Source organism: Thamnophis elegans, chromosome 5 (assembly GCF_009769535.1).
Source record: "Thamnophis elegans isolate rThaEle1 chromosome 5, rThaEle1.pri, whole genome shotgun sequence".
Classification (NCBI taxonomy): domain Eukaryota; kingdom Metazoa; phylum Chordata; class Lepidosauria; order Squamata; family Colubridae; genus Thamnophis; species Thamnophis elegans.
In genome coordinates, this window is record NC_045545.1 from 64,626,299 (window position 1) to 64,641,271 (window position 14,973).

General features: G+C 38.0%; 1 protein-coding gene across 1 annotated transcript in view; it reads left to right on the forward strand.

Annotated features, from left to right (window-relative positions):
• Nucleotides 1-2,126: 2,126 nt before the first annotated feature.
• The window catches only part of KDM5B (lysine demethylase 5B), a 57,250-nt gene continuing 44,403 nt past the window's right edge, over nt 2,127-14,973 (forward strand). Inside the window, 2 exon segments of the mRNA XM_032217281.1 lie at nt 2,127-2,363; nt 12,890-12,967. Of these exon segments, the coding sequence (XP_032073172.1) occupies nt 2,226-2,363; nt 12,890-12,967 (216 nt within the window). The 5' untranslated portion in view covers nt 2,127-2,225.

A 14,973-nucleotide genomic window follows, 5' to 3' on the forward strand; every position in this document is an offset into this window, starting at 1 on the left:
AAAGGCGAAGGTGGATTAGAGAGTAGAGACCTATGTGCTTGCGTTCTCTGCGTGCAACTCATTAGCTTAGAGGTCTCGAGTGATCTTCCGTTGGAGGACCTCGAGCATGGCAACAATCCAATAATAGGTTTCTGGAACAAAGACAAATCCCAAAGTTTTATATAGCAAGCAGGCCTATATGAGGAAATTACTTAAGTTTATAAGAAGCTGATGCCTAGATATTTTTGTTCAAAATAATCTTAATATATAAAATTGCCCTTAAATTCTAAAAGAAATCACACAGAGCTTTGGTATCTTTTTATAAAATTGCTGTATTCAATTTACTTCTGGTGAAAAAAACTAATAAATGAGTCTGCTTTGTGATAAAGTCCATGATTCTAAGGACATTTTCCTCTCTCCACCCCTTTAGAATAATATTGAAGCTTTTTTATCTGCACATTTTCCTCTCCTTCAATATTAGAATCTCAGTATTTTTGGAATCAATCTAAATATGTTATTTTGCACTTTTGGTTTATCGTAGTAGATTTCATGGGCCAATATGTTTAAAAGTAAGTCATTAAGAAAAACTGCAAAGTAAAACAATTACCAGAATCACTGAAGATGCATTATGCAATATTTTCAAGTCTTATTTGAAAAGAAATATCATTGAATTCAGTAAACCTCATTGCCAAACATGCAGAATACTGGATTAATAAAGATAGATTAAAAACTACAATTATTGTAAGAGAAAATATGGCTTACCTTTTTTGGCCTCACCTCAATCTCCATTTTGAAACACAACTGTAGGACTATACAAGAAATTAAAGTCCTTGCTGTGAAACTGTTCAAAATATTAATGTAAAAAAAAGCAGTTTTGAAAAGACTATTGATAGTTGCATGTACTCCACCTTGTTGGAATGCTGCTTTTTTCATAACTCCAAATTTTCTTTAAAGAGTTACGAATACATCAATCCCATCCCTCTTTGTCTGCATTGTTCTGTTGCATCAGACCAGTATCTTTTTACTAAAAGGTATCTTTTTACTAAAAGTTTTATTAACAAAAAGATTTCAAAGATTTCACTAAAGTCAATGCCTTGCTCACTATCCTACTTATGACCATCTGAAACTTAAAACTTGATCAAAATGGCTAATCAGTTCAACAACAACATAATAAATCAAATGTAGTTTTCGATGGCATTTCCTCATCTCAGGGCTGGTGGAGAGGAGGCAAATGAATTATTGTATTTGGACTGAAAGATCAGTGGGGTGTGTGCGCCAGAAATTTGCTTTTAAAGTGAAAACTATGAGATTTTGGCAGGAGGCTTATTTTGTTTTCATGAGTAGTGTTTTCTTATTATATCTATCTAGAGAACCTCAGTAACTCAAAGATACAAAATGGCCTTATTCCGACCAAAATATCTACTATGATTACTTCTATACCTGTGTCTGTGTGTGTTTGTGTGTGGGGGAGGGGGAGGTAACAGGACAGGCATAAATTAAAGCTACAGGTAAAGTATGGAATGAATCCCTTGTAAACATGGCTGCAAGTTTGTGCACCCAGGCCAAGCAAGACACACCCGTTTTCTAAAGCAATTTCAGTCCCAGCAATTTAAGCAAAGGGCCTAGTCTTCATAGTCCCATGTATCCTCGACTGGTGGTGTATGTATTTATACCAACTAAAGTTAACTATATTTATTTAGCAGAAACTGGCTTGACTAAACCCGTTCGAACAATGGGGGACTGCTCGCCATTGGGCTTTAAGGCCCGGCCCTCGTTTCCAATTCGTCGCCGTGGGAGCCACAGTACCGAGGCCGAGCGCGTTTTCTTCGCGTCAACCTGCGATCCTTCGGGCTCAGTAGGCCTTAACTCCCGTCAGAGTAGCCGGGGGAAGAGACCTTCTGCAAGTGGGAGCATACTAGAGTCCCATTTTCTGTTAACTGCTTTGGAAGAGTCGTATCCCGACCCACAAACAAAGGGGTGAGGAGGAGGAGGGCTTGGCACCCCATGTGGTGAGAACGAACTAACGCCAGCCCCGAAGAAAAAGCAGCGGCGTGTGCGTGTATGTGGGGGGGGGGAGCACTTTCATAGAGCGTCCTCATCCGCGGACTCTTTTCCTCCTCCCTCCCTTTTGAGCGGAGGCACACCGTCCATTCTAGAGGTGTTCAGCGACGCTTTGGCTGTTGGGGGATTGTTCGGAACGGTTGACCGAGTCGGAGGTGCCCGTCCTGCCGGCCATCTAGCTGGCCATGGCCGAGTTCCTGCCGCCGCCAGAGTGCCCTGTTTTCGAGCCCACCTGGGAAGAATTCGCGGACCCCTTCGGCTTTATCCACAAGATCCGGCCCAATTGCCGAGCGGACCGGGATCTGCAAGGTGCGGCCACCCCGGTAAGTAAACCTTGGCGGCGGGAGAGGGTCGATCGCTTCCCCCCCCATTCCAACCAGGCATTGAAAGGGGGCGCTTTGAAGCCGTACGTGGAAATAGGCGGGGGGTGGCACTCGTCCCCCGGGCCACTCGCCCCCTTTCGACGCGCTCCTCCCGGGACCCCGACTACCTCCCGTCTTCCGAACTCACTTGCCGGGCGTCCGACCTCCGTGCCTGCTCCGAAACTTTCCCCCAACTCCCCCTTTCTTCCTCCTCGCACGAAGCTTCCACTCCTCCCGTCCCACGTCCGCATCGCTAGTGGGGAAAGTGCGCCCTTCCCCAAGAGGGATCCCCAGCTACCCATCTGTACAGGGTCGCCGGTGGGGCTCGAGGCTTTCCTGCGTGGGGGGCTGGCGAGGAGGGGAACAACGGAGCGGGAGGGGGAGCCGCTTCCCTCGCCTCGCATCATCCTAAGGGAGATCCGGTAACCTAAAATGCTTTGTGTGCTTCAGGTCGACTTGTTTTTGTAGCTCCCCCCCCCTACCTCCACCGAGCGCAGAGGAGAGAGAGTGGGGTGCCGCTTGGCCGTCCTTGCAAGCAAAGCGGGCTTCGAGGCTCGGTTCCCCCGTGGGAGACCCATAAATATGGCTGCCGGCGAGCTTCCCCATCGCTCTCGCTTCGGTCCCCGACTCCACTCGAGGAACTCTGTTCACTCGCAACCCTCTGCGGGTCCGAATAAAGTTGCCTTGCGAGGTCCAACCGACGATGTGGGAAGCACACGCGCGCACACACACAAAGCTTACTTTCGTTAGCGTTTCTCCCCCCCCCCCTCCTCTATTCTCACGCACGAAACAATTCTTAAGCTGCTGCGTTTTTTAGATCAAAAGGGCGAAGTTATCTCCGTGTTGTTTTTGAAGGGCCTTCTCTGGATGACTTCTCGGAGGGTCGCTAGTGGGCAGTGCCTTTAAAGAGCAGTGGAAGCTTTTGTTTCTACCCAAGAAGAGCTAACAACCGTAGGCATCATGGGGGCAGCAGCTTTATGTTTCAACTTCATAAAGGGTTTTAAAAATTTCCCTGCATGACTAGATTTATGGTTTCTTCTTGCAGGAACGTGTATGCTAGATGGTTGTTGTTTTTTGTGTTTCAAACAAATGTGGAGCTCTGTAAGGCAGTAGTCTCAGAAGAAATGGTATAGCTTATAAGAGGCAGCCAGCCAGTTCATAAAGTTGGATATTTTGAAAGTAGTTTTGTGTCTAGTCAGGTACTTTGTCAAAGTTTAAGCTGTGTCAAATTCTTAAAATTACACTGCTGCTTTCAATATAAATACTTTGAGCAATCATTGTGTAAAGACCTAAATGAGACAGCTGCTTGGGGTGTTGCCCTCCATGTTGGCATTGTGGTTGAGCTAAAGCTGAAGATTTCCTTGTTTCCCTCTTTTCTGTGCCTATAAAAATAATTCTGTGGCCATTCAGGACCCCCCTGTCTTGATTTTAATAAAAATATCACATTTTAAAGTTGAAAATAAACATATTGTATTGGAGTTTGGAGAAATCATTTCTTTAGAATCCTAGGCAGACATGGCCACCATTTTAGAGTGCAATACATAGTGGAAGGGTGATAAGTCTCCATCATTAAAAATATTATCAGGCACTACAGCAGGCTGCAAGAGGGTAATTTTGAGTAAAATAGCCTGTTAATTATTCATTATTGTTACTGGTTGTGGCTTTATTACTACAGTTACTTGAATTTGATGAAAAAGATTAATTATGGATCAGAAGGAAGTATCTGAAAAATCACATGTTTGGTTCTTAAAAGGAGAGTTACCTATTCCTTCCACCAACATATCTTCATTTATGAGACCAATGGGCTCAGGCAGCATTCGTTATAGTGAGGGGTCCTTAAAAGCATTTAATTGGAAATTAAGACATTTTGATGGTTAGAAGTTCTATTTAAAACTTTATCCATGTTCTGTTTTGGATACATTTGAAATAACTTTTAGTTTTAATTACTGTGGTTAACATAACTGGAGAAAGTGGTATGCAGGACTTCTCTTCTGCTAATAAAAAGTACTCATCTTTGTTCCAGTCAGTGAGCCACTTATTTCAATAAAGGTTTATTGTAGGATAGCACTTACATGTTATTGTAAGTGGGATAGCACTTACATGTTCTAATTTAAAAAATATATGAAAGATAATATATATTTTGTAGATTCTCTAAATTACTTTTTCCATATTTAATTTGTTATTACATTTCTATATTTAAGATTGTAGTGCAAGCCTTTATTATGTCTAAAATCACTTTAAATTCTACTGTTTGGGGGCAGATTTGTACATTTTTGTGAGATACAGTTCAAAAACTGGGATGACCAAATGGCAGCTGAATTACTGTTACCTGGGAGTTTTGTCAATTAAAGCAAGAGTTTTAAAATAAAATCTAATCTGTTTTAGAAAATGGGCTGAAAATAAGTGAGACATATGTTTCATATAAATTGGTGCAGTATTGTGGAAAATAAAACTAATTTGGTTTTTTAAAGGTATTTTTCAAGAAGAAAAAAAACTATTTTCCATGCCTGGTCACTGAATTTGTTATCTCACACTGTCAAAAACATGTGTTCTACATTTGAAACTCTTTTTATAAATAATACCACTTTTAAATAAAGCCTAGTTGTGTATAACACAGGTCACACTGGACAACACACCTGGTTTGTGGATCAGTGTATGGAATATAATGTGTACCCTGATTATATAGCCACGTCTGCTTTGATGCATTTATTGCTGATACTTAAATAAACAAAATGCATATTTTTTCTGGACTTGGCATCAATTGTTCTAGAAAGGGACTATATCATTTTGAACAGGCACACTAACCTTATGTGCATAAGTAGCTTTCCTTAATGTGTAGAAAAGGCTAAAATTACATTTATCTGTCCTGAATGTTTGTGTGGATCCCTATTCTTGACTATTATTTTTTAATAATATAATCTAATAGAAAAATTAAAAGTATGCTGACATAAATTAAATGTAATTTTCCTGCAGACTAAGAAGAAAACCTCTCCAGCAAGGTGGCGTACGTTCCTATGATGTGGAAAATGTGCCCATGAATTTTTGTGAATCCAGATAATGATTCAGTATTTCAATCTGGTCCATTTGTTGTTTAAAATAACAATCTAGTGTCTGTTTCTCTCCTCCTTGTTATTGAAAACTTCTTTTGTATCAAATTTAAATTCTTGATGTTAGAGGTTATAATCCCAAATGCCACATTATTTAATGATCAGTAAAGTTAGCTGGTCCTAACTCACAGAATTTATATGATTATACAGACTTTAGACTTGTTGAAATAATTGTAAGTACATTGATTTAAGTAAATGTTTATACGTTGGATAGCATATGTACATTTTAGAAACATTTATGTACTATGGACTTGGGTAAATTATACACTATTTAACGCACTGAATCTGCTGCAGAGTGCAAATTTTTAGAGAAATATCCCATCTAAAATGTTCAGGGAAAATGGTCCTTTTATTTTCATGAACAGTATATACCAATGATGATGAACCTATGGCACACATGCCAGAGGTGGCATATAGAGCCCTCTCTGCTGGCACGCGTGCCGTTGCCCCAGGTCAGATCTCTGTAGTGTTTCTTTTGTGAACTTCTGTTTCCCTGCAAACGATGATGAAAAAAAAAGATCTTACCTCTTGCTGCGCTGCTGGTGTTGGGATGACCTGCCTCTCACTGGCCAGTTGGTCTTTGGGTCTCTGCTGCGCATGCATACATGCCCATGCATGTGCACATTAATACGTGTGCACGCATGCACATGTAGGAGTACCTTTCAGTTTGGGCATGTGCATGCGCACAGTTTGGGGACTCAGGAAGGTTCGCCATCACTGGTATATACATTCATTAACAGAAAATACTATTTTCTGGCTAAGAAGCAGATACCATTCAAAACTGGGAATTCTTTTCTACCTTCTGCTTTTAAAATTAACAAAGTTCTCATTTGTAGTATTAGACCTTTATCATTCATATTCACTTAGAGGTTATTTTAGACATTAAAATATTGAACATTATACATTTAGACAAACTGGGAGCTATTTTATTTTAATATTTATATTTATTAGAACTGCAATTCCTTTTTCAAAATGCTAGACAACAAAGTTTTCAAAATAAAAATCTCAGATATGTTGCACTTAATAAACAGTGTGTGTCTATGCACTAGAGCACTAAATTATATTAATTCCTGAAATGAGATTTTCAGTTATAAGAATTGATTACAAACCCTATTTTATTGAGTCCTATTGAGATTATTTTCCTGAAGTTTCTTAATTTTTCTGATGATACCTATCTCCCATATTTCTATTTAGGACAGGTTTCCATATGTTGCCTTTTAGATGTGTGGCTTTCAATTCCCAGAATTTCCTAACATAGTCATTGGTGAATATTCTGAGAATTAGGATCTTAAATTATTACATCCAGGATTATGTGTTTAAATAGGATACTTGCTCATCTACATTGTAGCATTCAGTTAGTCAAATTGTGATTAATAAAGATCTAAATCTTGAATTAAAACAGGTGTAGGAAGCTTGTGAATCAAGTAATTCTGGTTAGCTGTAACCAATTATATTCTGATGACATTGCAAAAAAAAAACCACGGCTGTTTAGTGGAGTTATTTGCACCATATTTGATCATCTGATTTGAGCAGAATTGATAGAAAAGTTATACATAGATCAAATTTAACAATTATGTCATTAACATAAAATCAATTTCCAAAAATGGCAAATATGTACTATACTTTCCAAAATTCCATATAAAGAGCTGCTTTCTGCTGGCTTCTGCATCATAAATGCTAATTAAAGAGCAGTTGTTAAGTTAAATGGGAGGGATGATGGTTTCTGTAGAATTCTGCCCAGGTGGTAAATGAATCCGCACTTCCAATCTTGAAACGTTTTACAATTCTTATGAAATAAATTAAATTGGAAAGCTGCTTTTGTGAACCATTTAATGTGTTAAATGTTGCTTTAGATGTGTTATCCTTTATCCTCTTAATATTTAGAAAATATGGCGGTGAATTTTAGTATGTGCTGACCCAGATGTTTTTCTCTGATGTTTTGAGAGTTATTTCTCTCATAAGTTTATTATTATTTACCTCAGTTCACTTTCAAGCTCATTTCTGCCATAGTTCTCTATACATTGTTGAACAGTTTTATAGCTCATGAAATGTGAATTAATTGCTCATTGTCATTTTTTAAAAAATCAATTATTTTTCATTTACATAACATCTAATTTCAGAAGTGATAGGATACTTCATTTATCACTAGATAAATTTTCTTCACTATGAAAAAGATGGAAAATTTCCTACTGCAAGTTAAGTCCAGAAGTTGTCACTGAAAACACCAGATCCAGATTATAAATCATGAAGTGACAAAATATTATTCTTAGATTATGGTTGAAAAAAATATGGTGGAGAAACCATAGTTATTGATACTGAGGGTAATGAAAGCTTTAAATTTCTCTTTGGTATGAAGAAGAGGGAAGTGCATAAACCCAGCATATGCCACTTAATTCATGTAACAACCTATAATGGATGAGCTGTTACTTTATCTGAATTGCCCTGGTTCTATCCCATCTGCTGACAAGTACATGAATCTTGTTTCATAGCTGAATGAGTCTCAATATCATTTGCCTCACTGTATTTTATTAGTCTTAAGATATTAAAATATTTTAATCTTTATAATATTAAAATATTCTTAAAAGTAAGAATAATCTTCATTCTTGATATGACCACACTGTATGCTTACCACTTTTAAAGAAAATGAAATCTTGTGTTATATCAAGATGATAACTGAACTCTAATCTAGATAAACTGACCAAAACACTGTGAAAAGGTTTTAGTGTTATCATTAAAATCAGGGTAAGCATCTGATGCTAAGGTGATCTGCATTGTCGTTTCCATTATTCCTGAGCAGGAATACAATGCTGCTTCATCAATCTGATCTCCTTCTTCCCCAGTGAATGGATCCAGTCATTCCATTATTCCTTGATTAAAAATCCATTCCCATTTCTATTCCAGATCCCCTTCCACACTACCATTTCTCTCAGTGACTGGAATTTGATTGTTTGATTCCTCAAGAAAATCTGTAATTCCTGCTAAAGAGATTTTACACCATTATGTCATTCATTTAGAATCCTTTAAGCAAATATCCTATTTGCAGTTCTGGTGAAGCCATATATAGACTGTATGATGGTTTGGGTCTGAGCTGTAAACTTTTCTGTACAATTTATTCAGAGGTAGTATTTTTCCTTTCAGCAATCTAGAAGATAATTTTGCAAACAGTGACAATTCTTGAAAGTCTTTTCTGATTATATTAATGCTCTTAGCTTGCCTTTCCCTTACTGTAGTGAGAAGATGATAATTTTATGTATTGCTTCATCTACATCATATTAAAGTTTGGAAGTCCAATATTCCCTGAAGGAAAATATCTATATTGTCTTTCATAATATAAGATTACATGTTCTACTGTTGCCTTTAACAGATATAAACCAACCTGATGCTTTTTGTGAATTAAGACATGCTGAAGCATGCCTAATTTATGATGAAGTAGAGAGCATCTAGTGAAGGCATCTAAAGCTGTGAGGACAGCCTGGAGTCATGCATTGCATACATTAATAAACTTGGTGTACATTCAAGCCTTAAAATTCAAGGATAGAAAAATAATATGAATCAGTAAGTACAGTACAACCTGTGATATTGTACTGTATTGGATTTAGCATTATTACATAATGAACCACGTTAGTTTTTGTATGCAAAGGAACAAATAATACTTAAATTGGTGAATGCTTATAATGATTTGCCAGTAGTGAAGCAATCTATTGTATCAGAAAAAGGTTACTCCTATATTCCGATTAATCAATCTGTAATGATCTTTATGAAAGAAAGAGCAGTAAAGAGAAACAAATTCAGAACAAATAACTATTTTAAAAAGTTGGCAAAATGTTTATCCAGGAAAAGAATTGATCAGAAAGTTTCTAAATCTTTAGCAAAGTAATATATAATAATGCATTGGATGTACAGGGAGTTCTTGACTTATAATCATAATGGAGTCTGCCCATTAAGGTTGTAAGTCGTAATGGTTATAAAGCAGGTCATCATACAACTGACTTAATTTTATGGCATTTTTTTGCAGCAATCATTAAATGACAACCCCCCCCCCCCAATGTCCCTAAGTAAATCCATTGATTGCGCGGAATGCTGTTGCTGAAAAACAAATAAACTCCAAGTTTTGGCAAAAACAAAACATGCAGTCATATGATCTTGGAATGCTACAAATTTAGGCTGGCTGCAGAGCATTCAAAATGTGGTTATGTGATGGGAGGCAGTCATCAAAACTTTGGAACCAGGTCATAAGTATCTTGGGGAGATCTGTCATACTTTGAATAGTTAATAACAGCTGGTTGTAAGTCAAGGACTGTGTACTGCTTGAAGTTGGACTGTTTGGGAGGTTTTTTAAAATTATAACAATAATAGAAGATTAACTTTGTAGAGAAAACTAGGATTCATTGCATACATTTTTCCTTGATATATTTTCTGAGTGGTTTTTTTTCCAGATCAACTTCTGAAACCAAAAATGAATCCAAATGGGAAGGAAGGAAATGGTCTGGTGGGAGGCATTTAGGAAAAATGGGCAAGCACACAATATTTTAATTTTTCTTCCTTTTTGTACGCTGATCAGCACCACTCTTATTTTGGCATTTTGTTCTTCCCCAACAACTGTAAGATTGGGACCACATTTTTGCTGGAAACAGATATGAAAATTCTATATAATTGGCAGATGTTGGGTTGTTTTTTCTATGCTATGAGGCATTTTAAAATCTGATAGAAGTTATACTGTATATTCTGTAGAGCAATGCAAATTTTCAAGAGGGTATTTGGCTTCAATGAAGGCTTGAAGCTATTTTGTAAAGCAAGGTGACCCTCTATGTTGCTTTGCTTTTTCTCTGACAATTTCCCAGAAGTTCTAGTAACTCAGTGTTCCCCAACCTTTCTGGTTCGGTGGACCGGCAGAAGCGGCAGCAGAGCGGGGGGGGGGGATAGTTTTGTGCTCTCACTTGCTGCAACTTGAACAATCCAGTTCCAAATGGACTGCGGCCTGGCAACAGTCTGCGGAACAGGGATTGGGGAACCATGTAGTAACTGGAAGACTCTTCTGCACATGTGCAGCTTTTCTATTGTTGGCGGCTGGGAGGCCGTGATGAGATCATCTCCATTACTAAACATTTGCCTCTTCCCACTATACATTAATGGGGTAAATTCCATATTCTGTTGTTCTGCTAATTGTTCTATGCTAAATAAGTATAATAGCAAACTGTCATCATGAAAAGAAATGAAATAGCAATATCTATGGATTAATATCTGAATGACTCAGTTTTTAATCCCCTGCCAGCAATGAATCTTAATACATAAAAATATGCCTATCGTTTTCTCTCATTCTCACTCACTTAACTATGCTGATGGGATAAGGATTGAAATATAACTATTTAATTGTATACAATTGACCTGTATTGAGAGGATGCAATCTTTTGAAAATTCATTTGGAATAAATTTCAGTAGTGCATAGGTGCTTTTTTGCCATGTAAAGAAGTTCATTATTATTTATTAGTCCAGTTGAGCCCTTCTCCCTGGAAAGAGGTCTTCCACAAGATCCAGATGGTCCCCACTGTTGTTATTTAGAAGAACTGTGAAGGACTAGCTCTTCACCCAGGTCTTTGGCAAGGAAGAGTGAGACCCCTCCTTCATCATGCTTGCTACATTTTGTATTTTATTGATTTGATTGTAATTTGATTTTAAATTGGGTGGAATACTGGTTTAATAAAAAATAATATTGCCATCAATCTGTGTAAGAAATACTGGTCAACCAACAAAATAAAAACAAGATATTCCAGTAAAACAAATCGAAGAAAGCTACATCAAGACTCTGTACAGGTAGTCCTTGACTTTTTATGGTGTTTGCAGTGTGATCACAGAACTGATTTATTGAAATTTTGCTAAAAACTGGCATTTACTTTCATTTTTTGCAAAAATACTCCTAGTGAGTGAATAAAGGGGTGATTGAATACCTTAAAACTGGTGAACATATCAAATATTCCTCCCTCCTCCTATTTTTCCCGCAATAACACCATGTGAGGCAGTGGTGGGTTCCGGACGGTACGGCCCGTACAGCCATACCAGAAGTAGCTGGGAGAAGCAACCACCGTACCGGTACGATGGCTCATTTGGCCCACTTGCCCGCCCGCCCGCATTTAATTCTTTAATTCTATGGGTGTTTAAGCCCATTGTACATGTGCACACAGCGTGTGGTACCTGCATGATCTCCACTGGGCAGCTGGGTGTCACGGTGGTGGTATGTTCACGCAGTGCACGTGCCCATCTAGGACACCTGACCCCATGCGTAGAGTACCGACTGCGCCAGGGTCCGGAACCCACCACTGATGGGAGATGAGTTGGACTAAGAGTGACTGGCCCAAAATCATCCAGCAGGCTTTCATGCCTAAGGCAGAACTAAAACTCAAAGTTTCCTGGTTTCTAGCTTGATGCCTTAACACTAAATCAAACTGGCTCTTGTTTAATGGCCACAGCATTTGCTGACTGATCACTGCAGAAAAAAGAGTCAGAAAATTGGTTCGTCACATGATGACCTGCTTTATAACCATTGCAGTTTACTACCATAATTAGTAAGGCTCCATTAGAGTTATAAGTCGAGGACTACCTGTAAAACTGCAGTCACCAGTCACATAAATTTCTACCAAGGTCCCCATACTAATACCCTAACTCCATTATCTGGAGGAAGAGCTGGGTTTTCATGGCCTTGTGAAAATCAGTAAACTGGGAACTGTCCATATTTCAAACTCTTCAGATACAGAGAAGACTCATCAGGTGAGATTGTTTTAGCAACAATGCTCAGAACATGTCCATCTTGCTAGATCTGGAAGGACAGACCAAAACTATCAGAGAAAGATAATTTTGCAAGTAACTTGGTCCCATGCTGTGTAGGGCTTTAAAACACATTGAAACCCAGAAGTCTACTGGGTGTTTGCAGCTCATATAGTAGTTGTGTTCAAAACACAGAAGAAGATTTGGGGTTAATTATACAAGTTCACTTTCTGGTGCTGCTTTTAATTGAAATTTTTAAAAAGTGAGCAAATACTATATTTCCCCCAAAGCCAAGGAAAATTACTTGTACTATCTTTAAAACTAATCTGATACACTAATTTTTAATACAAAGTTATTTGATTACCAGATTGCAGGCAATATTAAAATATAAAAAATGTTCTTAGTAATTCATCTGCTCAGTAGACAAAAGAGTCAAAGATAGGGCAGCGAGCACTAATATTTGCTTCATCCTCATTGCTGTGATTTCCAAATTGCCCTTGTTTGCCATTGCGCTTATAAGATGTAAGGCACCATTATATTTTTTTCAGTTACATTTCTAAAAATCTGAAAATGCCGTAAGAAATGTTTCAGATCAAACTTACTATTTTTTTCTTTTTTTAGGACTGGCAGCCTCCATTTGCATGTGATGTTGATAAACTTCATTTTACTCCAAGAATCCAAAGGCTGAATGAATTAGAGGTAATGACCCAAGAAATATAAATTACATTAATAGTGAACTTATACATCATAGCACACAGAATTTGAAATTGAATACTATTAAATTGTCTTCAAATTATTTTTTGTTACAGCATATAGATATTTCGGTGTTCATGATTCAATTATTGTTTAGCATCTTAGTCTCAATTTGTTTCACAGCACACACCATTTTATATTATATATTTTGTTATTACCATCCCCTTTCTGTTAATCTGAAAAGACTAAAACATTGTAGTCTTCCATTCTGGTATCACTTATTGTATTTGCTGCCACTTTCAGCTCAATAATGTTTAGTATAGTAACCATGTATGGGTCAGCAGTTTTCTTTTTTTATTCTTAATGAAGTTTCCTTTTTATGACAAGATGTTTACTTATTTTTATTTATATAGATTTGAAGAATTCCTGGCTTTAATCAACTTTAGGTGCTTTACATAATAATAAAAAAATATATAAAAGAAACATAGGCATTCAAAAAAAAAGGCACATAAAGAGAATGAAGTCTTCTAAGACAAATCTTATCAACTACCCTGCCTCAGAGCCTAGGACAATGATAGTGAACTTTTTCGGCACCGAGTGCCCAAACTGGAATTGTGTGCATGCGCCGGAGCACTGGAAACCTGAAGATCCACTGGCCGGTGCACATGGCTGTTTTCAGGCTGTTTTTTGGGCTGTTTTCAGGCTGTTTTGGGGCCATTTTTGGCTCCAGAATGGCTTGAAAATGGCCCAGACAACAGCCTGAAACAGCCCCAAAAACAGCCTAAAAATGCCCTGGGAAACAGCCTGGAAATTGCCCGGAAAGCGGATGGGTATGCCAGAAATCAGAAGAGCTGCTGCTGCGTGCGTGCCTACAGAGGGGGCTTTGTGTGCCACCTCTGGCATGTGTGCCATTGGTTCGCCATCATGGGCCTAGGAAAATAGGTAGTCCTCAATTTATGACGTCGCTTAGTGACTCTTGGCAGTTGTGATGGACTCAAAAAAAGATATTTACAACCCAGATTTGAAGTTCCAGTGACCATCCCACCTTCGTGATCACACGATCATGCTGTTGCTTAGTAGCTGGCCAGCATTTAGAACTGTTTGCAGCATCCTGCAGTCATGTGATGTCGATTTATTTTATTTTTTCCTGGAATCAGGCATTTGCTGCTTTCCAGCAAGAATCACGCAGCAAAATAGGTGATAAAATTGGGCACAATCATATGGTGACCTGTTTAATATTCGGCATGACTAAGTAACTCCATGCTCAACTATGGTCATAAATGGAGAACTAACTGTAGCTAGTTTTCAGTGACTTTTGGAATAACAGAGCGGAGCTATGCCACTCTGGGGTAACATTATTTCAAACTACTGGTGCTACAAAAGAGAAGGCATAATTCCAAAACCCCAATTGATGTCACTGTTAATATTCCAATGTTTTTATTGAAGTGTTGTCAGATTCCAAAAACAAGAAAATCACATTGAGGTTCTTCTAAGCAATTTCCTTTATTGATCCTCACCTTCAGACAGAAATCTTCAAAACTGAAGCAAACTACTTGCAGCATTAAACATACATTCTGAAAAATCCTAGAGATGAGCTCTTTTAATTATTTTTCCCCACACATAAACACTCTAAGCTACTCTTATATTCCTTTCTCCTGGGAATCGGAACTACATTCTACAATAAGTATTCTCTTAGCCCAGATTCAGATGCAGGTGAGCCAGAATTAGCAATTTTAGTGACCACTTGACCACTTCCAGTTCAGAAAACAGATTTGAAATCCTTAGCTGCCCTTTTTTGGTTTATCTTAAGTAATTTGAAGTTGCCAGAAACTTATTATTCCACCCAAACGCTAATCAGTGTTTCTCTACTGGTATAGCATGAAATTATAAGTGGTATAAAATGGACATATGGTAAATTATTTAAATACTAGTTTAATTAGTAAATGATAATGGACTGCTTGTAAACACACAAAGATGATTAGAAAAAAATCTTTTATTTCTGGGTGATAGAA